At 38.5% G+C, this 25,335-nt stretch overlaps 2 protein-coding genes across 5 annotated transcripts in view; one reads left to right on the top strand and one right to left on the bottom strand.

Moving 5' to 3' along the window:
- Window positions 1-2,858: 2,858 nt before the first annotated feature.
- Window positions 2,859-8,756, bottom strand: C5H4orf33 (chromosome 5 C4orf33 homolog). 2 transcript variants are annotated; one of them, XM_048304914.1, is made up of 6 exons: window positions 8,683-8,756; window positions 7,681-7,870; window positions 6,347-6,407; window positions 6,106-6,157; window positions 5,814-6,013; window positions 2,859-4,615 (listed from the first exon to the last, which is right to left on the bottom strand). In XM_048304914.1, the coding sequence occupies exons 2-6, from the start codon at window positions 7,859-7,861 to the stop codon at window positions 4,507-4,509; spliced, it is 603 nt and encodes a 200-aa protein (XP_048160871.1). In that variant the 5' UTR covers window positions 7,862-7,870; window positions 8,683-8,756; the 3' UTR covers window positions 2,859-4,506. The 2 variants fall into 2 exon arrangements, with proteins under 2 accessions (XP_048160871.1, XP_048160872.1); XM_048304915.1 differs by lacking the exon at window positions 8,683-8,756 and adding an exon at window positions 8,429-8,613.
- Window positions 8,757-8,839: 83 nt separating this feature from the next.
- The window catches only part of SCLT1 (sodium channel and clathrin linker 1), a 32,292-nt gene continuing 15,796 nt past the window's right edge, over window positions 8,840-25,335 (top strand). For 2 of the 3 annotated variants that reach the window (XR_007203547.1, XR_007203548.1), the window contains exons 1-13: window positions 8,840-9,170; window positions 11,038-11,105; window positions 13,019-13,071; window positions 13,945-14,014; window positions 14,865-14,920; window positions 15,278-15,410; window positions 16,165-16,287; window positions 17,889-17,954; window positions 19,822-19,892; window positions 22,325-22,415; window positions 22,584-22,675; window positions 23,291-23,468; window positions 25,069-25,167. Coding sequence is in view for 1 of the 3 variants with exons in the window: in XM_048303258.1 (XP_048159215.1) it covers window positions 11,052-11,105; window positions 13,019-13,071; window positions 13,945-14,014; window positions 14,865-14,920; window positions 15,278-15,410; window positions 16,165-16,287; window positions 17,889-17,954; window positions 19,822-19,892; window positions 22,325-22,415; window positions 22,584-22,675; window positions 23,291-23,468; window positions 25,069-25,167 (1,086 nt within the window). In the remaining 2 variants the exon portion in view is untranslated. The remainder of the gene's footprint in view (window positions 9,171-11,037; window positions 11,106-13,018; window positions 13,072-13,944; window positions 14,015-14,864; window positions 14,921-15,277; window positions 15,411-16,164; window positions 16,288-17,888; window positions 17,955-19,821; window positions 19,893-22,324; window positions 22,416-22,583; window positions 22,676-23,290; window positions 23,469-25,068; window positions 25,168-25,335) is intronic. The other variant, XM_048303258.1, reaches the window with a different exon arrangement.

A 25,335-nucleotide genomic window follows, 5' to 3' on the forward strand; every position in this document is an offset into this window, starting at 1 on the left:
TTCTGACATCATGAACTACCTCCCTCTAAAACTGCTAAATATTTCGCTGAAATTAAAAAGATTTAAAGCAGATACTTGGCACAAGAGGTTACAGCCCACCCTGTTAACATTTAGGAAAGTAATACGCAATTTTAAAACAAGAACCAATTATTTAAAGTGCCAAACACAATTAAATATAAATGCCATGGCTTGTATAAGCTATAAAGCACGGAGAAAGTACCACTTTCCAAACTGCTTCATTTGCTGAAGGAAGCAAACTCAGCAGTAAGAAGTGAACCAATTACATTGCCTAGAATTAGAGATGAATAATTTTATGACAGCTACTACTGGCACCAATATAAACTTCACTCCCTGCAGAGACTGAGTTCAAGAGAACTAACTCATGAAATGAAAGACAAGATTGAATTGGCAACAAATGTGCTCTACAGAGGGAATTTTTGTATTTTAAAAACAAAACATCTGAAAAGTCCTTCCCCCCACCACCCCCCCCTAGGAATCTGTTCCATATTCCAAGAAAGCCACTGGGCTACGTTAGTTTTAAAACAGCAGTGAGGGCATGGTAATCTAATTTTACTTCAGTACCATTTAAACACTATTTAGTCAGTGCTGGTCTATCACATGTAAAAATACACTTGTATTTGCAAATATACTATGTAACTGGCAGAGACTATTTACACACACGCTTAGTGATAGTCCACAGAATAATTTCTGAAAATGAAACAGGAACGTATTTTGGTTTGTTCATAGCCAGTGCAGACACTAACAGTGCCTCCTGAGCCATCACTGGAAACCCTCCCACAGACCCCCTGCAGCCAAGGCTTTTACTTGTTTAAGAACAGAATAAGGAAAACAAACAGCAAACTGAATTCTCCTGATAATACTAATTTTGACAGAAAGAGAAGTAGAGGGAGAAAGGCGTAACTGCAGTACAGTTTATGGTAAGTGCTGCACTGATCTCACTGAGGCTGTTGGTATGAGCACGTGCACAGCTGTTTGTACAACCTGTGCAAATAAATCAGGCTTAAAGCACTTCCCTGTACTTTTTGCTGAAGCACTGCTCAGAGACACTGGCGCAAACTAAAGCACTCACTGAAAGCAAAAGGAAGGGATCACCAACAAAATAAATGCAGGTTAACTATCAAATTTCAGTAGCATTATTCTAAACGTACCATAATTAAATGCAATGAGTTCTGCTTTAGAAATTGCCCTGGTAGCAAGAAGGAATACTTTTAAATTTTACGTGCAGCAAATTCTGCACTGTGCCATTCACATTTCGAAAGGATTTTTTACATGGTCAGAATTTAAAACACAACAAAACATTCTGTGCTGTGCCTTTCAGAGGCACAAAAAAACCTGGAAAAAAGGAACTACAAGCAACATAGTACTTAACATCACATTCAGCAGTAACTTTTCATCATGGTGCTGGGCAATACAAGTATTAACTGACTCGTGTATCTAATAACTAGAATGGGTAATACAGTAGTTATATCAGCCACAGCAGCCAAAATGTATATATTCCTGAATGAAATTAGAGCTTTCTAGCTCCAATATCTGACCTGGCATATCAGAAAAAAATATTTTAAAGTACACAAAGACATGAGCAAAATTTTACTCCTGTTAAGAGCTTTAGCATCAAAAAAACCCCACTGTACAGGATCACTACAAGAAATACTAGATGTTACCTGACAACCTAAGTTGCTCCAGCTTTTTATTTAATATACAAATCACTTCTACCAGTAGCACACATTACCATTCAAGTTTTCTTTACATAAATTTTTTTTTTTGCATTTTTGTATTGGAGAGAAAGAACTTTCTGTCCCCCCTAAGCCACAGTTTTCACATTGTTTCACCAAGCTTCACTGCAGGTTGTTCAAACCACTGAAGCCTCACTCTTGAAGGGGTGCACCACCTCTTACAAATCAGGCTGTATTAAAAAAAGTAATTCCTTCAGAATTCAAAACAGCCTTTTTGGAAGGTTTGCAAGACTATCTAAGACATCTGCAAAAAAAATAAAATCCAGAATAACATTTAAATCATTTGAACATCACAAAACTATCTTTTATACTACAGATTGACTGACACCTCGTGGAATTTATCTTCTGTTTGATTTTGTCTCAAAAACTATTTTTGAAAATAGCCCTGCAGGAAAGCAAACATTAGAACTGTAACTACACCGCATGACAAGTGTTTCTTACAACAAAGATGTCCCAAATAAATCAAAATAAGCCACCATCAGCTTGATTGAAATATCCTTTTTCTAAAATCAAGGATACAGCAAGAAGGAATGGATCTGGTTAAGGATAACTAGGCTGGCAGCACCAAGGCACAGTTTAGACAACCTTCTTCTCCCACCTAGTGGCAAGAAGCATAAAGAACAAGGTCTTCGGGAGTGCAAACGTTAAGATTTGTTTTCAAACACCAACTCTAAAGAGATTCACTGACATCGTAAGGAAGATTGAGTCAGGTACAATTCTGGCTCTCATATTTAAGTTCACAATAAACATGCTATCACTAACATGCAGAAGAGAGCTTGTTCTTAACTCCTGTCATCCAAAACAAAGGAGACAGTGCAGAAAAGATAGTCCACAACTGGCCCCCAGCACTTACACTTCAGACACAAGCTCAGAAACATACAAGTGAACCAACTAATGGCAGCATGGAGTAGCATGGGCTTGAATAAAGTCTGTATGAGGACTTCCATTTTCAGGAGCACCCAGCATTGCATTTTGTACTGCAAGGACAATGATTTTACTTTAAAATACTTACTTAGGGAAAGCAATCTATTTCCCTCCATGTTCATCATTTACATCCAAAGTCAAATCTGAAGCAGTCAGTTTGAAGTAGGAATAAACATGAAATGAATTAAAAAATTTTATTTACTGTCCTTTATATACAAAGTATCATTCCTCATATGGAAACAACCTTTGTGAGAAAAGCAGTACACTAATTTTGAATCTTTGCACACACTTTTTTGACAAACTTTTTAAAATAAAGGCTAAAAGTTTAGTGAAATGGTGTTTTGGTTTTGACTGAAATTTTCAAAGCAGCTTTGAGACATCAATGTCTAGATGATATTTTAATCAACATTTATTGGATTATTCAGTATTTCAGACTCATATTATTCTCTAGAAAACTGTACATGAAGGTAGAAAAGAAGCCAAACAACTGAATGTACAATACTTAGAATTTTCAACAGATGGCACTTTACAGCAAGGAACCTATATTGTCTAACTGAAAGAGAGCAAGAGCAATTGGATGGCTGAGTGCACTGACATGCCAAAGTCTGCCACAGAAAAAGCCTAAAATCCTCAAATTTGAGAGTATAGTTGTATAAAACTGGAAGTTTTAAAGAGGGAATCTATAGCCAAACAAAAACTCTGAGCTAACGTTCTATCTCAGGTATTAAATCACACTGAGATGTTCTTCACAAAGGTGGGATATTCCCACCCTCTTTGCTTCTCAGGCAGAACTTACAGCTACAGCTAAACAAAGACAGCAAAGAAAATAGGACCATCAGACTGTGATTATTACTGCAAACAAGCAAGGATCTGGTTAGTGGGCAAGTTTCCCATTTCCTAAGTTAATTTATAAAGGATTAAATCAGCAGCCACAATCAAGCAGCAATTGCTATGCTAGACAAAAAACCAAGAACATCAGTTGTAAACCTTGTGAGGGTTTACAGATTACGTGTTACCATCTAAGAGTACTCACTACTGTTAAAATTATTCATGCCCATATGTAGAAAATATAGGCACATACACCTAGAGTATCTCCAGCCTTCGGTGGCATGCAAAAATATTCTCAGACATCTGAGCTGAATCCTTGAAGTGATGTGACAAGTCTTAGAACAAACCCACTTTGGCATGCTCGCAACTATACCAAAAGATTTTACTAAGCATGATTTGTCCCAGAAACTTTACCTGAAATACATAAAACCTTCAGCAGCATTAAGCAAGGGAAAACTTCAGGTACAGGAACATAACAGGATAGGGCAGTGTTATACCTCTTGCAGGGCAAGCACAGAGACTCCAAAATCCGTGACAGCTACATTCCTCTCTATTCCTCCTCCTCATTGTAAGCAAAAAATTTAGGCACATAAGGATTTCATTCAGCAGTCAAGGAACTAACAAGTAGCAGTGAAAATACAAAAGAAATGCAGCAACTACCGGAAATCAAAAGATTGCAAGCCAGGTATTGGTCTTGTCAGATTTCAGAGCTCGCATAAAAACACAGCTGTAATTTTAGCACATTTTTTCTCCTTCACTCGTAGCAGCAGATTCATCACTTGCACAGATGAAAAACCCCATACTCAGATGAATTGAAACACAAGCCATTCATACATTTAGAATCAACAGATCCCCATCCTTTACAGTTGATTTTAAGACTGATCAATGATTTGGGTGTCAAGGAAAGTCTTGCTAATCTGGTATTTACAACCTCTGCTCAGAATGAGGAAGCTGTTTCCATACAGCTTCATCCAACTTCAACATTATAAAAATTTATGCCTCAATCCATCCACTTAGTGAGAGATTTCCATATATCTGATTCAGGCTGCTCCCAGTCTTCTCCTGTTAGTTCTTTCAGGTTCAAGTCTTTGAAAAATTCCAGACGATGACTGCAAAGAGAGGAGGAATAAACAAAAAACAGTTTTAAGTCTTGTAGTATGTGTCTTAATAAAGGCAGTATCCTCAATGTGTTAAATTCATCTTTATTTTCAGATTTTCTTGGCCAGGAATGTAACCAGCAATCCATGTGTTTATTTTCCAAAACTTCAGTTTACAAATAAAAACCACTACTTTGTATCTGACCCTACATTAATCACCTTAAAAGGCGAAATTCTTTTCTTAGGAAGTAATTTGTAAGAGTAAAGACAAACTAAGAGTAACAAGAGCAGCAAGGAACAGCCTCTTCACATAATTGCATCTGCTACCAAAATCTGAAAAAGACAAGATTTTTTTAAAAGGGGTACTATAGAATTACTTCTTGAAAAGTATTACAGGCATTCTCCAGTTTAATACAGAGAAATAAAAATATCTATTTCACACAGAACATTGATAATGTGTTTTATTAGCAATAGCTCAGAATTTTTAAAAATATACAGTTGCAGAAGCTAAACTTTCCTTTAATAAAGGCAATAAAGGGTAATTTATCTAAAATTTACCCTACCTGACACCACTGTATGTTGTGTGACAAGTCTATGTAAGAACTACAGTGTGTCCTCTAGAGCTGGTTCATTTATACAAAATGCCCAGGAGTAAGAGGTTTCATCAGACTCTCAGCCTCACAGCCAAAGAAAATAAACAGGCCCAAAGTACAGTTCAAAAATCCAAATTCTCTGGTTTTCTATTGATACTAGGTATCTTTTAATTATATTTTTTTAGTTTAGTCAGCCTTTTCAATTTTTTTCATAGTATGGAAACATCTGTAGAGGTGAAAGCTTTTAGAACAGTAGAGGAGAAGCAGAAGAGATTTACTGGAAATGTATCTGGTGAAATTATCACAAAATGGCACTTCAGGAGGAGCTGAAGTCAAGGAAAAAGCAGAACAACTCTCCATTATTTAGATGAGGAAGGTGATAAAAGCAGATACCAATGGTATTGAATGCATAATTTGCTACGCACCTAACATGGAAATCAAGTACTAATTACAGCTCTCTGCCACAGTGCTTTATACAAAGTACAGCACCAGTGGACCCAGAGCTAAGCAGCATAATAAAAAGTTCTAGTGGCACTCAACCCAAAAACCAGATCAGCTGTTTTAAGTATTCCAACAATAGTGCAGCAGTATTACAGCAGAGCTCATTTTATGCTTACAAATCTGGTTTCTGTCCTTCCTGCAGTTCGTGTCGAGGCAAAGGATAAAGTGCTTCATATTTTCTCTCTCCTCCCGAGCCATGAATTGCAAATGCATTGAACTTGTCAGTCCATGGTGGAAAGTAACTCCAAGGAAGAAGAGCTTTACCCTCCCATTTGGTTTTCATTCTGGTCACCTCGAACTCCAAAGGAAGTTCTTCCTGTTAAAGGAGGGGGGAAAAAAGAGGCACTGGCCATGTTCTGATGGAAAATGGGCAAATAAAAATCATTATGAATGTACTTGACCACTTACTTTCCATACTCTTCTTCTGCCAGAAAGCAGCAGCAGTAAGTACTGCCCATGGCTGTCAAAGAATCAGAGCACAGTTTTCCTAAAATTATGTCAAGTAATCAGTGCAATATACCACCACCAATATGTACACTCCCCATACTGAAACAAATTCTGTGTCTAGTCTCCCTCATCCATATATCTCACAAGCATTAGAACTGCAAGTGTAAATTAACACTTGTGATGTTTCCAGCGCTGTACTTACGGACAAAGCTCAACTTCTAAATACTGCTCAGTTCTGTCATTCAGAAAGAATGCTTCTACAACTGAAAAAAACCAAACAAACAAACAAACAAAAAACCCCCAGGCTGTCAGTATTTTATATTAACTATTTTGTAATATCCTGAGATCGTCATATCCCATTAGTACAACTCTATTTTCATGGGGTTTGGCCTGTGCCATGCCAGAGTTTGACTTGCTACTGACGTGTACACAGTAACTATAACCCAAATATTCAAAATGTGGTGCCATAATTCTAACTTCAGGAGCTTTTTATTTTTAATTGCTATGATCACAAAGAGCTTTGTAAAGTACTGTACTAACTTTATTAGTTTTACCAATTCCAGTTTTGAAAATGCTCACTCTGATGCAGCAGGAAAGTAAGGGAAAGAGGACCATACACTCTCAGCAGAGCACACACCCCATAAACTAAAACCGCTAAATCTCAAAAAGAGTAAGAAAGCATTTAGCTCTTAAATGGTTTTTCCCTATAGATGGTATTTTGGACAGAGGATTACTGTTCCAGGTGTACTTGAAAGCCACATATTAAATTCGAATCACATTTCAGGAACACAAAGTAGAAGTACAACAGTGCTTCTCATGTAAAATTACAATGGTGCTTCTCGCAGCGATGACATTATTAGAAAGCTTTAGTGAGAATTATGATATGACTGATATCCTTATTTATTTTTACTTAAGCGTATTTATTATAATAATATCAAAGAGCTGCTACTACTGTTTTAGCTTTAATCAGAGTAGCTCAATGTTCAAGAAGTAAAGAACTTCTGGAAATACTCAATTCTTGCATTATCCAAAGCAATGGGTAAAAGGGGCAGTACAGACAGGAAACGAGGAAAGAACCCAGCACTACTATGAGAATTTTCTCCATTCCATTCGGGTGCAATTTTGAATTGCATTTCATCAGGTGTAAATTCTGTGTCTCACACCTTCCTATTCCTCAAAGGAACTTTGGAAAAACGATTAAAACACTTCTTAAAGCAAAAGTAGAATCTCTCTTTAGAATTTCACTTCTCTTCCACAAAGGCATTTTAATATACATATGCCACAAAATTATTTTGATATTCAAGTATGTCAAGCCTCTGATAGTGCCCAAGTTATATCAGTAACCCAAAAACTAATATACTATCGACAGGAAGTCAACTTCAACATTAATGAAATCAACCCAGATCACTGAACTTCAACGTTTTTTAAAAAAAACAACCACCATAGACCCTTAAAAAAGACCAGGCATATTAAATACAGAGGAACATCAGTGTCTGCAGAAATCAGATATATTTGCAGCAGAAGAGTTACACTTACCCTCATAGTCCCACAGTCCACCAAAGGGTTTCCCTGGCTCTCCGGGTGGCGCTGGAGGGTCATTAAAGAAAGGAGCGTGAACTTCCATCAGCAGTCCTGCATTATCCGGCCTCAGCCCAATCGTAACTGGCTCGTGGCTCACAGGCAAACCATCCCATGTGTGTTTGATTCTAAATTCCATCTTCAGATACTACACAAATGCAAAAGGAAAGTTCCGTCAAAGAAGATCTCAGATTCCATCTCAGCACGAACTGCCGTTTGTTTGCCCAGGAAAAAAACACCACACTTTGGTATAAAGTCCTTAATCAAATCATGTTTTTAGACATAATTGAAATAAATTAGCTTTGAAAAAAAAAACCTGAATAAACAGTTACATAAATGCTTCTTCTCGTAGGTTTTTATATCTGCAGGTTACAAATGACTCTGAAATCTTATTAAGCTTAAAGCTTTTCAACCATACATCTAAATAAATACCTTCCAAAAACACCAGAAATGTTTATCAAGAGAACAAATAAAGAAACAGTCTCCACTACATAATCTTAAAGGATTTGGTAACATCAGAAAAACAGACTGAGGGAAAAAACCTTTAATGTTTGAGACACAAGACAATGAAGCAACTAGCTAAAGCTTTCCTTTGCAGACATTGCAAACCAGCCTTTCCTTAAACACCTCCAGGGACGCTGACTCCACCACCTCGTTCGAAAGCCTAATCAGCATTTCTACAATGGAATTATTCCTGAAGTCCAACCTGGCCGTCCCCGGATGCAGCCTCAGGCTGTCCTCTCCTCCCGTCGCGGGTTCCGCGGGAGGGGCGGCCGAGCCCCGCCTGGCTACAGCCTCCGACGGGCAGCAGCTCCCACAGGGCTCCGCACCGCTCCCGCTTCCCGTCCCCGCTCTGCGACTCCGGCCACAAACTGATTTCCTGAAGGGAAGTTCAAACGCGCCAGCGCCTATCTTTAACCCATAAACCCCTCGATGAAAGTTCAGCGAGGGATTTCTTACACCTCCGCCTCAGCGCCGCGCCATCTCTGCTCCCCGCGTCACGGGGGCGGCGCTGGCGGCCCGGCCCGGCGCTGAGGGCGGGCGGGAGCGGCCGGCTCCGCCCCGGCTCCGCCCCGGCTCCGCCCCGGCTCCGCCCCGGCTCCGCCCCGGCTCCGCCCCGGCCCTCGGCGGTTGTGCGGCTCCGCCGCGGGGCCCTGGCGGTGGCCGTGGCTCCGGTGGCCCCGGTGGCACAGGGCTGTGCCCCTCCCGAGCGGCGGTGCTGGCACCGGGCTGCGGGGAGGGAACAGAGGGGCGGCTCTGCCCGCTGCCCCCGCCCCAGGGCAGCGGCGGCTGAGGGGAGCGCGTCCCGCCCCGGCGCCTGCGAGCTGCCGCCTCCGCTCCTCCAGGACGGGTCTCGCCTTTCTTCCCCGCCGGCGGCCGGAGAAGCGGCATTTCACTGGGGGTTCGCGGAGTTTGCGTGGGGAAAGCTGGGAACAAGGCACGGCCAGGTGAGTGTTGGTAGTGGGGGGTTTGTGTTCCGTAGCAGTGAGGGTTTATGTTCCGTAGCTTTTCCGGTGTTCGCTGCAGTGAGTAGCAGCGTGGATAGTACTTTTAGCTAAACACTAATAATTAAAAGCTGCTAATGGTGGTAATAGCTAAAAACAGATGCATTTTTGTGTGAATGCCTCTTTAGTTATGAAACCACGGCGTTTCCTATGCTTTATTTACACTTGAAAGCTCTCTTGCCAGTTATTCAAGAAATTTGCTGTACAGACGAAAATCGGTATTTTTAATTATGTGCTATCAGATACATTATTGATGGGTTTAATATAACTTAATATGAGTTGATCAGAGTACATCTCAGTTACATACCAACAAAATACTGGCCAAAAAAATTGCTTCTGCAGAGTTTATATTCCTGTAAGTAGGAGATGGGGTAGATGCATCATCCCAAGGACTGTCACTGTCCCTAGTTACTGCTGCAGGCAAACTTGGCAGTAAGACCTGGTCAGTGTGCATGCAGTGTTTGCAGCTGTGCATCACTCAGATCTCAGAATTTCAGTGGGTACTAAGTTTCTTGTGGTGCCTTTGGGTGGCCAAAGGTGAAGGAGCAAGTTTTGATTCCAAGGATTTCATTAGCAGAAAAGCTTCTGTCTGCAATAACAGAGTCATTCTGGTTCAAAAATCTGTATCTTTCTTGAGCTTTGCAAGAGTATTTATTGTGATGTGAACAAAATATGGTTTTTTCAAGTATTGGAATTTTGCCTTTTCATATGTATTTACTTTGGCTGTAGCTTCTTATTTTATAAATCTTTAGACTCCAAGTAAAACTCAAATTGAATTCTCTGTGAAGTGATAAGAATTGCCTCTCCTATCAAAGAGTTTAATCCTCTTTTTTAAAAAAAATTTATCCATTTTCACAAGTGCTAAAAGACAGATCTGAAGTTGTCTTGTATGCCAGCTGAGCCCTGAGTTGTTTGAGGCCTACCCTGAGTCTGATACATGGATTGATGTTTCTCTTGCTTCATGAATGTGGAATCAAAGTTCTAAAACACTGAACGTGTGTAATACAGCTGAAAAGAGATTCTCTAAGCACTATTATATTTAGTGTCATAGAATAAGTGTTTGTTGTGTTAAATATATAGCTGTAAAGAAGGTTGAGTTTTACCTGAATTCTTTTTGAAATTTTAGTAGTGAGACCTACAAATCATGATCCTCCATTCCATTACATATTTTTGTGATACGCTGCTGCACACACGCAGCTTTTTTTCAGGATGTATTTAATGCATTACTGTTGAAGGTGAGCTTCTATAAGTGATGTTTAAAATCTGTCCCTTTTTGCACCTGTGGGCTCTCAAGTTTACGTCCTTTGGCTGGTAAGGGCAGTAACTTTCCCCTTCCTCTTCCCTGGCATTCCTTTGCTGTTGTTACCTCCTTTCTGTCCTCACTGTCTTTTTCCTATATCCTCCTTTAGAAGTTTAGAACTTGTAAAAGAACTGCATGTGTCAAGAAAAGTAGGCAAAAAGTTGTTTAAATCAAAATATAGCCATTGCCTTCCCGACTTCCTTTTTCTTCTTTGTTACCCATTCCAGTTACGAAACTGTTACGCAGATTCTTACGAAACAGAACAAAAATATTTCTTCAAGAAAACAGAATTTGAAAGGAATGGAATTCATTATTATTATTCTTACAGTTCCTGTAGGTTTTTTCAAGTCCTGGGTTTTTCTGAACAGTTGTGCTAAATAGAAGAATTTTAGAAGTACTTTTTTTGCCCTCGAAGCACTCTAGTGTTAAACGTATTTCTGACTGCCAGTCACGTTTACGTAGATCAAGGGCTATGTTACAGCCGTGTTTCTCAAACGTGGTGTTTTTCAGATCAGCGACTGAAAATGGCACTTGGACACCACGAAACTGATGAGGTTCTGAGAGTTACTGCTGAGCAGGTATGTGAACTCAGGGATGGAAGTAGTAAGAATTTTTTGATGAGGATTTGTGATAAACAGCTTTGCAAATATGGAGCACAGCCCACTTCAGTGTTGTCTGGCCCTGTTTTGGATCCATCATACAATGCAGCAACAGCAAAACAAAACTGCCCTAGCCGTGAATTAGGGTATTTTGGGTGCATTTTTAAATGTTTTATCCCTGAAAGAGCACTTGATTTGTAATTTAGTAGACCTTCTCACTTTTATAGACTTCCCTTTCCTAAGAGATTGGTCACGTGTTGACGTAACCATAAGCCTGTCTGAAAGCTTGTGCAGAAGCTAGGGCTTCAGCACTTTCCTGATGATGAAATGCATGGAAATGAACCAAGCACTTACACAAACCTATGATTGTTCTTTTAAGATTGAGCTGATTTTCCCTCAGATGCAATTACGCTTTAGATCAGAACGTCTCCAGGGGGAAAAAAAAAATCATTATTTTTTCATATTGAGCCAGCACTCAAGGGTTTTTGAAAATAAAGCTGAAAGTGATTCTGTGGCATATGGTTGTAGTGGTTTGGTCCAAAATACTCATTACTGTTTATCTGCTGTGAGATAAGAATTAGGAGAAATGCAAAACAGGCACCAAACTTGAAAGAATATAAAGAAGTTTATTAACAGACCTAAAAGAAGAAAAAAAAATTATACCACCTTCAGAACTCTCCTCCTCCCCCCACCTTCCTCCCTTCTCCCACTGACAATGTAAAAAGACAACCCTTGAGATGTTCAGTCTGTTTACCACTTCCATAATAACCTTGTTCAGTCCATTTAGAAAGAGAAGTCTCTTCTTGCTCATGCTATGAAAACATTATCACAATGAGACAGCCACCCACTTCCAAATATTGTTCAGTCCATTCAGGAAGAGGAGTCTCTCTGCCTGCGTGAGTCCTTTCCCCCGACTTGCAGCTTTTCCCGCAACTGCTTTCGAGGGTCCACTCTTGAAGTTTTTTGGGGTACAATTTTAAGGTTGAGCCGTTCAGAAACAAGAGCAGAGGCCCTTCTCCTTCCCTGGGAGCAAAGGGTCTTCATCATCTTCATCGTTAGGACTATCTCTGGGAGCATCTCTAGGGACTGAGGTTTTCTCCTTTCCCGTTTGGAGCAAAAGTCCTCATCTGGTTTATCTCTCCCTGTCCAAACTTCTCATGAAATTACAGCTGCGTCAGCATCTGCCTATCTCAGCGCAGGTGCTTTTGCTTATGAGCTGAACACTCCACCCCCCATATCTTCATGAAATTACAACAGGATACTCTGATATATCATAGCTTCACAACAGAATTTCAGCTTTAAGCATCTCCTCTCTCTCTTCCCTCAGGTTTTCAGCTCTTCACAGCAATAAAAGGGTTAATCTCACCTCGGCCTTGCAGCTTTGCAGCTGGAATGTTGAATTTTTCTTATCGCAGTGGAGAGGGGGGAGAGCCGAGCCGCTCCGGCTGCCCACGGCAAGGCAGTGGGGGTGGTTCCATGGCTGGAACAGGTCCATCGGCTCCAGGATGGCCGTGGCCCGGCCCGGCCTGGCCCAAGCAGGGCCTGGCTGGGCCCGCTGGCCCCCACACGGGGCCCGCAGCCACCTGTCCCAGCGCCAGAAACGAGAGAGAGCTTGGGGGGGAGTTTGTCTATTCTTAAGTGTGTATCACAGAGGCGGTCACAACTTTAAGTGGCTTAAAGAATTGTCCATATTCAAACTGGCCAGCTGATAGGTTCTATCAGTTCCCAGAGGAAACTGTAAGCACCCCTTAGCAAGGACGTCCCTTCCGGGACTATGCTTGCTAACCTATGACAATGGTGTACAGATTACAGACAGTTTTGGGCTTCATATAAAAGTTGAAAACTCCGTACAGTTATATGCAAGTACTAATAAGTAAATTATTCCATTACAGGAACATGCCCTTGGCGGTGATGGCACATCAGGATCCAGGATGACAGACCAAAGGTAACTGATTCCAAGTGATAAGTGGGAATACTGCAGTGTATTGGAAGGAAATCGTCATATGCTCATAGGAGTGTAAATATCCAGGTGAACCAGCTCTTGTGTGTGCATGTGTCTGTAGAGGTGTTACTGTAAAAGTTGTTTTTAGGTGGTATTGTGTTTATTCAGTAACTTAAATTACTGACTTTGCTTCCACAATCTGTAAAATAAAGGATGCAAGATGAAGGAATTCTCTAGTCTAAATTTTGAGAGAATAAACAGAAGTTCTGGTAAGATTGTACTGATCTAGGTAACACAGGCAGCTGCTGTCTGTTGAGATCAGGGGGATGTTTTTAAAAAAAATTTTTGACACTCTTAAACTAACAGTTGTCTAATCAGTAAATGGTTTCATGATCACTGTAATTTCCTCTTACAAAAATAACCTAGTTTTTCTTGTTAGCTTTTAATACAGAATTTTCAGAGAATTGCTATCAATTATGAAAATATTAGGAGGGAAAAAGTATAGAAGTAGAACTACAATGTTCTGCATTATCTTATAGGCCACTCTACTATTGTATGTGAAAGCAGCAATGAAGTCTAGTCTTTTAATATTTGGGATTCTGTGTGAATATATGAAATATTAATGTTGTATTAATGGTCATTTATAATGTCCCATTATATGCTCTGTTATATAGGAGCCTTGCTGTTAATGATCATTATTTAAAAGTAGGGATTAAATTTGTTCATTTGATTCTGGGGAATGTCGAGCTTGGGACTCAAGAAAAGTGACTGTTTTGTTCTGGTCTCTCTAGACTAAGACTTCTTTAAAACTAGTTCATTATCAGAGCATTTCAGCATTTACAAAACTCATTCTAATCATGTTTTTCAACTTCTTAGCTTGTCAGCTCTAATCACAGAGTATGATAAACACATGGAGGAGATGAAAGAACAGCTGCAGCTTTATCAGGTACTGGCATTCCTAACATTTCAAACTGGATCTTCTTTAGTGGTCTTAATATGCAGGCCACTAGTTTTTGTCATGCTTCACAAAGCTGCTGGACTGCAGGCTGCCTCAAGGGGATGAATGGAGAGTTTTCTGTGAAAAGATTGGGAGATTGTCTGAATTGCAGCAGTGTATTATCGTGGGGGTTGAGGTGTAACGGAGCTGTCCTCCTTTCATCCACACGAAATGAAACTTTTTAGTGCTTCGTGGCAGGACTGAAAAGCAAAGTGATGTAAAGACCTTTGGCATACAGAAAGCAATTTTTACTTGTGATCTACATGCTAAAGTTATTCACTGGTTTTGGTTTCATGCACTTAATTTGTTTGATCTGTCCATCATAAAGATTTTGCAAATAGTCTTCTCGCTTGATCAGTTTCAGAAAGCAGCAGAAGCACTATGGCTTTCTTGCACTAGTAAACAAAACAGCCAGTGTGATTCATACAACTGGAGTTTCTCCTCAGTTAATTCCTAAACTTTTCTCAAATGCTTGCGGTATAAAGGATGAGTTATCTACTCTGCCCCTAAAAACTTGATTTAATTAAAAATCAATCTGTAAGAGCCATAAAAATTTCAAAAGGTTAAGTTTAATGCCTGTGATAACTTCCAGATGCTGAGGTATAACAGGACTTGGCAGCTGTTAAATTTAAGTGGTATCCTATGACTTGCCTTTAAAAAGCAATTGACTTTCATTTACTGTATTGTGCTGAATTTAATTGTTCATCTTTTATAGTATCAGTCAGAAATACAGGATGAAAGTGTTACCAGAGCTTGTGTAACTTAAATGAGTGCTTACTCTTGCATGTCTTTGTGTCAGGCACAAATGAGTGAGATGAAGCTAAAATTGGAAGAAATCACCAAGGAAAATGAAAGGTAAATAATTGCACTGCCATGTTACTACTACTGTTTCTCATGATTTCTAGACATTAAAAAGTTTTTTTTCTAGGACCTTGAAATCTCTGAAATCTTCAACTGCTAAGTAATGTTAGAGTCTTTCAGTGCTTAATATAGATTGCAGCACTAGATATAGGAGATTTTACCGTGTCACTAAAAGAACTAGATGTGAAACTATTCCAAACTGTCCATTGTGTTTATAGAACATAACATAACTGATTTAAATTTGACTTAGAAGGAAGTGGAATGTACAGGTGCAAGGTACAGTGTATTTCATTTGTTTAAAAAATCCCTGTTAAAGAAATACTTTGCTGAACTTAATTCTTTGAATTTCAGGCTGCATGCAGAGTTGAAAGAGTCTCTTGAGAAGCAACTGGAGGCTCTTCCTTTCATGCATCTGGAAACTGGTATTCCTGCAGATGAAGGCATAGTGAGAACCCTTCAAGAGCAACTACGGCTGGCAAAGCAAGTGTGTGAGATTAAACATTTATATTGTTTTATTTCTCTTGTTATGCCTCGGCTGATTAGGGGAGGCTATTTTATTTCTTGATTCAGAAATTATGTGTTTGGAGTTCCTTAAGGCTGTTTTGAGCCCTTCTTGAACTTAAAAGACCTGAAGAAACTTCTTTCCTAGATTCATGAAATAATTTTTTAATATTGATTTGTGTTAGTAATTTTACCTAGTTGACTTGATCCTTATGTTGAATTCTTGATCACCAACTCAATGAAATATTTTCTTCAGTTCATGCTTTTTGTAGTAGCTTGTCGTTGTAATCAAAACTATTGTGAAGTGATACGAGGAGGAAAGTGTATGTGGGATATAGCAAATAATACCTAAATCTGAAAATATAAGCAAATTTTTTCAGCTTATTACAATATATCAATCTTGTTTTGTATGATTAAGTTGAACTCGACAGCTGAATTTTGGTATTTGAATATTATCTCAAGTGTAGGTCTACCTTAAAGACCTGTAAAAAAGTTTGAGCTCTTCAAAAAAAAAATTAAAAAGCAGAAAACTTGGAATTTACTTGTAAGTAGAGTTTGAACTTCCAAGCATCTGTTTCTCTGCACCTGAGTTTGCCATTTTCTCTGTGTAATTAAAATATGTGCAGAGAAAAGCATAAGTAATGGCACTTTGTCAAAATAGAAGTTAAGGCCTGTCTTTTTAGAGAATGATAGAGGAAGATAAGTGTGCTATAATAGAATGTTATTCTGTAACTCAGGAAAAAGACCAAGCAGTTGACCGCTGGCAGACGCTGTTACAGGAGCACGATCGACTTCAGCAGCAGTACCAGGAGCGCCTGACTGAAACGCAGATTCTTGTGGCTGAAAGGAAAAAGCAGAATGTAATTTTCATTCATTTTTGTTCATTTTTAGTTTTTTCCATGTGTGTATATATATATGCACAAAATATGCATGTGCATATTAATAATCCTGTGTTTGAATTGAATGGTCAGAAATCTTCAGTGCAGTAAAACATCTGAAAAAGTTGCTTAAGATTTCTGAATTCTGAGGGGAAAGTCTTTCATCTGTTCTCTTGTTTGAATAGTTAGAAAAGTAGTCTCCATTTCCTGCTGTTCCTCAGTAAAGAAACATGTGTAAACAGTTGAAAAATCAAGTTCTCTAGTATTTGTCTAATGCTAGCTTGTGTTTAGCAGCCTGGTTCTCTTCTGCTGTGCCTGGGGAAGGCCTTTCAGGAAATTCTTAGAAAAGCTGCTCTGCTCTGGTGAGCTATGTAAAGATGCTCAGTGTGTGAAGAACTAATAGAAACTTGGTGCCTGCATGTACCTTGCTGCATGTATTTCTAGGCCTGTAAAGAGAACCTGAAAATTATTTTAATATTTCATCTCTGGTTTTGAACACATTTGACTTATGGGCACAGTTACAGCTCACCTCAAATATTTTCTTACTGATTTTTGGGCTTTTGTGGTATTAAGTTCACCTTAGTGATGTGATCTTTTCTGAGAAACAGGGTAAGTGTTTGTGCAGCTGTTGTACTCTGTCAAGTTTCATAATTATTTCAAGGAATAGTTAAGAGGACTCTTACCTTTGTGTAGTTCCAGCTTTCTGCTCCTGTTTCTTCTATTAGATTATTTCTTGTGTTGTATTGCAGTTACTAATAACATACTCAAACAGTAGAGTACAGAGAGTCACTGGTAGCTGTGGGAGGGTTTCGGGCTGCCAGATTCCATTTTTATTAGTAACTAAATCTTGGGTGGATATTAATGCCACTGTGACAAGAACAAGGTTAAACAGCCTTTTATTCTTAAATGCTACTGGTCTCCCAGAGAAAACAGCTCTTCAGTTAAATAAACTTCTATTTTAGGTTTAGCTTTCACTGAAGGAGCAGCAAAGAGCTGTCAGAGCTAAACAGAAATAGGTAAGATCAAGTAGAATTAGAATTGATGGAAGGCAAGGAGGAGAGAGGCTGTCATAAGGACTGGATGTAGTTGGTAAGAGAGGAGCAGGAATAGGTTTCTAGCATATCCTTGGCCTTGAGACTGTTAGATAGCACCATTAGAAGGTGTTTAATCTCAGGGACTTCAGTCCTCTCTCTGCTCTGAAGGCACCTGGCATGCTGCAGATGGTTTTTCTGGGTTATCCTAGTTCTCCTAGGATGATAGACATTCAGGGACTCAAGAGCTTATTTGGTATGGACACAAGACATCCTGTATGGCAAAGAGCAAATTAAAATGTCCATAACAGGCATTTTTGAATTAAGGGGTACATGTCTGCTACTTTGCTTAGCAAAAATGCTTGTAGCAGCCTCACAGTCTGTGTGGCTCTTCAAGGGCACTGCTCATCTGTACTTTCATGTTTTGATAGTAAGTGCATGTGACTTTTGGAAGGAGGCAGTTGCAAATGTTTTCAGTTGACTCTGAAGCTTTCTCATTGTGCACTCTTTATGATTATAATGATTATAAGAAACTCTGAATTCTCTTTTTAGGATCAACTGACTAGCTTTCAGCAGTTGACTCGGCAGCTGCACATGGCCAAGGAGAAGATAGAGTTGGTGAGTAAAACCTTCTGAGCAGTGAACTAGAATTTATTTTCCTCCTTGACCCCCCCAAAGTAAAAAACCAAAGCAAAAAGTCCTTCATACATACATGGTTGAAAAAGAAATTATGCCAATCAAATTTGCAAACTTCTCCAGCAGCCAGAAAGTAGTGATATCTTTATTCCTGAACTCCAAACACCAGGTCAAGGTGATTGAGAGGTCAGCTTTTAATTTTATGTGAGCTCTTTTATAATTCAGTGGTAAGCTTACACTCAGAATTATAGTGTGTGATTAGTGTACTTCACACATTCAAAAACGTCTTCACAAAGGAAACATTTTTTTTAATTATGCCCTCTTGGATATGCTACCTCTGGCACATGTTTATCCATTCCTACTTTGGTACTGCTGTCTTCAGTGTCTTTGTCCTTTTTGCACATTTTTCTGAGCTCTAATAATCTTCCAATGCTTTATTCACATCCTTAGACTGTGAAGCTTTTTAGTCACTAAGCTTTAGCCTAAGACTTCCAAAACGGACAAACAGTTTTAGGAGAAACTGTCAGGTAGTTTTTTGTAGAAAAATTGAGGTGCAGGAGGGGATGAAGTTTTTAAGTTTTTGATTGAGCAGCTTTGTTTTTGAAAGTCATGATTCCTGTATGATTTTTTTTGAGTGTTTATTTTGAATAATGGCAGTGCTAAAAGACTCATAACCTACTCCAGCAGCCTACTCTTTTGTTTTTCTCACTGAAACCTTTTTTCCTCACATCAGAGAAAAGAGTTAAGACAGTATTTAAGATAAAGATAATCCATTTGTTTGCATGATCCAAAAAACGTTTGATGCCATCTGTTACCAAAGGCATAAAGATGTCATGGGATAAAGCATCAAGCCCTTTTTTGAACTAACAAACTGAAAAATAGGAAGAGACACATTAATTAGCCACGTTTTTTATTGTGGTAAAACAGCTGTGTTTCCTAGGTGTGCTCAGGTTAGAATTGTTCAGCATATTATGCATGTTCTGGAAATGAGATTCAGTATTGAAGCAACAGTGTTCACTGCTGATATTAAAAAACTGATGTGAACTGCAGAAGTCTGCAGAAAGATCTTGTTGATTATCTGAGTTAATTTTATCTGACATTTTGTTGATATTAATAAAACCAAAATGTTAACTGTGGGCAAGATGGGGTTTTTGCTTTGGGTACTCCATGATGGTCTTGAAATGGACTGTTACCACCCAGAAAAGATATTTTAGAAGTAGGAAGTGCCTGAAAACAATTCTTAGCAACAGTCAAAAAAGCAAGAACAACATAACGATTAATAGGAGAGAGGTGGGAAAAGGAGAATATTGTGCCTTTTGAATGCTGCCTGCCATTGTGGTCATCTTTAATATCTCAGTGTAAGGTATATGTGAACTTTAGAAAAGGCTAGTTTTCATAAAAATAGGAAATTATTCTTAAATAGGAAGACAGTGGAACGAGAATTACACCTCCAGTACTGTGGCTTTCATAGAAAAGAAGGAAGGATGAGCAATTGCTCGTCGTCCCTTGTCCCTAAAACACAGGAAGTCTTCGCAGCAGTGCGTGGTCTACTGTGTCACAAGGGATTCCAGACCCCTAAACTAGATGGAAGTGCAAATGACAGGTCTCAGCTACTACAGTTACTGTCTCATGAAGTTCTTACATACCAAGGTATGGGGAAAGAAGGGGAGGAGCATCTCTTTGCTTTCACCTTTATAAAATACTCTGCATAAACCTTGGCACTTGAAGACCAGCTACAGCGTTAAATTTATGGTACAATATTCTGTGGAAATGTCCTATAATAATTCTGAATGTATAAGATTTTCAATACTGTAATGAACATGTTGCAAATATCTCTTTTTTTTTGCAGACCAATCAGCAGTTTCTGAAAACTGTGACAGAACAAAATGTGGAACTAGAGCAGCTACGAAAACAACTGAGGTATAAACCAGGAAGATTTAAAAAAAAATTAATATCTTTTCTATAGCTTTTCCTAACCTGCTGCTGTGTCATGGGCCTTGTTTGTGCTGCAAGATAATTTCATCCTCGTAGTTACAATGGTTTCAGTAACTGTCTCTGAAGCTTGTTGGACATCATTAGTGTTATGGTAACGTATGTCCAGTTAGTGTTACTCCGTTCAGCTTTTCCCTGAAATAGTCCACATTTGACCTTTGATTTAAAAGGAAAAAAAGTGTCATTATCACAGCACAATTGATTGTGAAGATAGGCTTTCATTAGAATACAGTTTGCTCAAATGCCAGTTACATGGTTGCTCATCACAGTTCTGAAATTTGAATGTTCAAACAAGCTTCCAATTTTTAATCATTTTAATAAAATTTGCTTTCACTCCATATCAATAAAGAGCTCTAAACCACAGGTGATGTGGAAGTTAAAGGCAAAAGAAGTGTTAATTACACCTGGAGTATATCAAGGAAAAGGCAAAATAATATCTGTGACACAATTTCGTGATGATTTGTGTTTACAGCTGAAGTCTATTCAATGCCAGTTTACTGTGTCTGTTCTCTCTTCTAACTAGTGATAGTTGAGGTCAAATTAAAATTTTTTTTCATTCAACAGTAGATTTATGGATTGAGGTAAAACAAGAAATTCAGTCATTATCTGTCTGTAATTACAGGCACTGATTATGCTCACTTCCTTCTCAGATCAGCCTAAAGTCCTTGCACACCTAAAAACTCTGCTGGGTTTTGCTCCCAAAGTTAATAGGAGCAGCTCTGTCTAGCCCTAAAAAGTGCTACAGTGGTTCTCCAAGAAGTCTGGAATATTTTCACCAGTTGCTTCTGGTAAACATGAAGACATAGTCTGCATGGATTATATAGCATATAGTGCAGACAGTTCTAATCCTTTTGGATGTTTTTAATAGTTTTACATGATTTATGGTAATAGAGTGCTAAGTCAGGAATGCAAAAGTAGATTGAAAAAAACCAACTCGTGTGTTGTAGAATTTAGGTTTAAATTAGGTTTGTATGGCCTGGATAAAACACGCAAATTTAAGAAACGTGGCATTGCTAGGGCATGGATCTGCATTTCAGAATCTTAAAGCTCTCAAACAGAGATAACTTGCTAAGATGAGGTTAAAGATAGATTGCATAGTGTAGAATAAAAGCTTCCTCTTTACAATCAATTTGTTGCATTTGCATGCATCTGAATTCAATCTGAATCTGAATTTGGTGTTCAAATGCATTTTTAATACTTAAGGTGCTCTTATTTTTCATGATGTCTTTATGTTTTTCTTATTTTTCCCTTCTTACGCTGCCTTTTGGGTTTTTATTGTTTTACAACACTTAAAATATTTGGCAGGAGGCAATTTAGTGTCCTCCTGAATTTACAGTACTTCTTGCAGGAGAAAGATGCAACGTTTCAGATGGAGAAGGGTCAAAGTTTTGGACCTGCACTGAAGACCCTGTGTTTAGGAATAATGGTTTTATTGTAGATTTTGCTTGTTAAAGAAATTGTAACCAAATTAACTTTTTCAATTAATTGGGCTGAAGTAAAGTATTTGCTGTAAAATTGCTTGGATTATGTATATTTTGCTTAAGATTTTCGTGTATGTACAGTATTGACTTTTATGCCCTGAATTCAAAACCATTATTTCTATAAGAAGTTTTTGTTTGAAGTTGATTGTTAGAAGTATTAAATATTTTCTAGGTTTTTTCATGACTATTGGTGCTGCAGTTTGCATGAGCTAATGTAATACATGTTTTCTCTCTTCTAACTTTATCATGGAGTCAGTCATTGGTTTTTAAATTTAGCCTAATAATTGGGTTACACCCCAGGTGAAGGCTCTCTGTGTCTTTCTGTTCCCAAGTCAGAGGAGGAGGAGGGTTGCTTTTTTCAGCAGACTTTTCTACTGAGGATGAAGAACCACTAGTCATTTACATCATTCACTAAGAATTCCTTTCTTTTTTTTTCCTCTTCTCCTTCAGCCCACAAAAATTACTCAGATTACAAAGCTCATCAGCTAAATTCTTTAGAAGTGTATAATGATTTTTTAAATTCCTAGTCCTATTGCTCTAAAAAGTGAAATCTAATTCTGCAGAAGACTTCTCTGCTACATATCTGTGACTAATTATACTTGTTATTGAATCACTTGAAGTTTTTGATTGCCTAGTCCTCCTCCTTTAATCAAATGCATACACCTTCCTCCTAACCTGTCTTTAAGAAGTCATTTCCACAGGACTTTGGAATTTGGTATTCCTCTCTCTCTCTGCCACACAGTGAGAAGGAGAAGGGGGAAACCTCTTCTGCCCTGTAAGAACAATATTGTGAGGTTTTTCTACCCTTCACAGCTGTTCCAACAAAGTTTTAATGGGCCCTTTTTGTCCTTCTATAATAATTGTTTTCTTGATATACAGGCAAGCCAAAATTGATGGACAGGCAGCAAATGCAAAGCTTGAAGAAATGACAACATTGAAAGAGAAGCTTCAGAGCCAGTTGGACAGAAAGGTATTGTAGAGAAAGAAATAATTTGTTGCAGTTGAATGGACAGTCATTTTCTGAATGCTGACGTTAAATTAACTGCAAGTTGTTATCTAGCTTGTTTTATGTAAGTATATCTTTATTTTGTTCAGGGAAGCTCAAACCATGTCTGGATAATACTTTGGTTCTTTCCAGGAAGAAGACAGGATATCTGCCCAGGAGAGAGAAACAACATCTGACAAACGCTTGCAGCAAATGCAGTCTAGTATGAAACAATTGGAAATAAGGTAAAGAGAGCTCATGGTGTGTTACTAACAAACAAGATACATGCAAAAATTATGCCTTGGCTCTACCAAAATAGAGGGGTTGTCTGTCTTCGTATGTGTTTGTGGCAAACATGTTAGGAAATAACAAAGAGATGTTTTTGACGATCCCTCTGAGGCTCTCTTGTCCTTTCTTGTGCCTGCCAATACTGACAATCATAGTTAAACAATAAGAATTCCTGAGCTGTTGTGAAATTACCAGTGGTTTTCTGTCTCTAATACTATAGCTGCAACTTCATTGCCCGCATCCAATTACTCCATTTCCTCCACAGAGGAAAACTTTATTTCTTCTGGGGCTGTTCTATTCTGGTTTAATATAGAGCATTTTTAGTGATGTATCCCAGGGTATCACTGGGATTCTTCTAAGGATCTTCTGAGATTAGATATCTGAGTTAACTCCTTTAATTCTGTTTCTTTCTAGGACTTGATTAACCATCAAACTCAAAATACTCTGTCCAAAAACAGGCTGAAAACAATGCAGTTTGGACAATTTATGAACAGATACTTCCTAATAGCTCAGTTTGAATGGATCAGTGTCTTAATTAGCCATCACATCGTTAAATTTCTACTGTCTTGTAGATTGTGTGTTACTATTCAAGATGCTGAACGGCTGAGAACAGAAAGAGTAGCCCTGGAGGAACAGATCAGAGAGCTTCAGGCCAAGTCTGCCAATCTAGAAAGTGAGAGGTATGATGCTGTTGTAAAAGTCCAAGATTGCATACAGCTCTTGGAAGAAGCTAACCTGGAAAAAAGTCAGGTAAGTCATTGGATGAAGGTATTACCTAGAAATTAGGGTGTTTAGGATACACAAACTAGTTTCTTTTATGTCTGCTGTGCTAAAATTAGTTGTGCATAGAGAGCAAACTGGGATGTGACCACACATCACTCAGACTTGTCATACAGTATAAACTTCAAAGCATATGTTGGTTGCCTGGACAAAGGTGATCTGAGGGATAGCACTGTACCTAAACATGAATCTTCCAAAGTTTTTGACAAGAGTTCAGAGTCTCTTACCAAGTACTCACAAACAAATTGGTGGCGTCAGAATAAAAAGGAAGGTTCTGTTATGAATTTATAACTGTTTCCAACAAGACATAGGAAACAAAATAAGTGCAGTCATCAACAAAGAAATCTAGACATGTGGAGAGGCCTTAAAAGAAACTTTTATGTACAATGTGTGATTAAACTATCATAGAATAATGTTGATGCCAAAAATATAGATACGAATATATGGCTCAAGGAGCCAAAACAAAGCAGATAGTTCTTAATTTACTGCTCTGGCTAACATCCTGAATTTTTCAAGCTGGGAAGAAAATTTAATGAACAAAGGGAAAAAAATGTTCTATTAATGAACAGAAGAAAAAAATGCACATTAATATACATATCTGTTAACATGTTATGTTTTAAATTGTCTTCTCCCTGCTCTGTAGAAGATGGAGGTGGAAATTACAATAACACTTCTTCTGTTCACATTATAAAGCACACGAAGCTAAGCTTATAAACAGACATCTGAAGAATTTTGAGAGTAGTTTGAGTAATAAAAAACAAAGTTGAATTGTATGGGAGCAGTAAAAGAGAGCATGGCCAATGAAATGGCGTGTTACTGCCTGGAGTGAGTAACCTTCCGTGGGTTTAGTTTATTTCATCCATTAGGGGCTTTTTTACGTCCTTCTCCCTTTATGCATATACACATTCTCTGTGTGCCACCTAGGATTCTTGGTAGGTGAGATCAAAAATCCTGTATTCTGTAATCTTTTCTCCTGTTACACTGTAAAATCAGTAGCTTTTTACATCCCCCAGAGGAAGAGTTCCTTGCTACACTTTTTTCTGTAATTCTCACGATTCACTGTTACCCAGCATGAGAGTGTCTGCATGCATGTTCCTTAGCTACTTATAAATCTTTATTCCTTTACTTTTAGTTTTCTGGGAGATGAGTAATTTAATATAAAATGCTTGGCTATATGTAGGAGTGTGTGTGTCTAAAGGTATTCCGTTTCCTAAGAGAGACCTTTCTTATTAGACATCCTGGCCCCAGATAGAACACTGGAGAGTAGTTTTGCCTTTTGCTCTGGATTCCTGTGCTTTCTTCTGTATAATTCCATGCTCAGCCAAAATCTCCCCATCCCAACAGAAACAGGCATCTACTGTCACTAACTCTTTGTGTGGTTCTGATTTACAAGAATGTGCATTTAGTACATGTTTTCACTGTTCTTGTTTTCTTGTTGAGTCTCAGTGTCAGCTACTCCAAGGTAAAAAGGAAAAAAAGGTGTCTTTTGAGCAGTATGGGTTTTTCTATTGGTGCTCCTAGTATCACACTGAAATATCAGTCGTATTTCATTTTGTTATTTTTCTTCTAGGCATTCTTTGAGGAGAAACAAAAGGAAGAAGAAATCAAAAAACTGAAGGATGAAATGTCTCAACTTGCAGAAAGCACTGCTGCAAGAATTAGAAAGGAAGTAAGTTACTATCTTTAGAAAGAATAGGAAGATTTTTTGGTTTTCCTCCGAGTGCAAAGCTACTGCTGGTGCACAGTCATCATGACCAGTTTTCTTAAAAGAGTTTGGATAATATAAATGGCAAAGCAGCCTGCTGATAGCACCATACTCTTCAGCATTTATTGTCTA

The sequence above is a fragment of the Corvus hawaiiensis genome, chromosome 5 (assembly GCF_020740725.1).
Source record: "Corvus hawaiiensis isolate bCorHaw1 chromosome 5, bCorHaw1.pri.cur, whole genome shotgun sequence".
In the NCBI taxonomy this organism is placed as follows: Eukaryota; Metazoa; Chordata; class Aves; order Passeriformes; family Corvidae; genus Corvus; species Corvus hawaiiensis.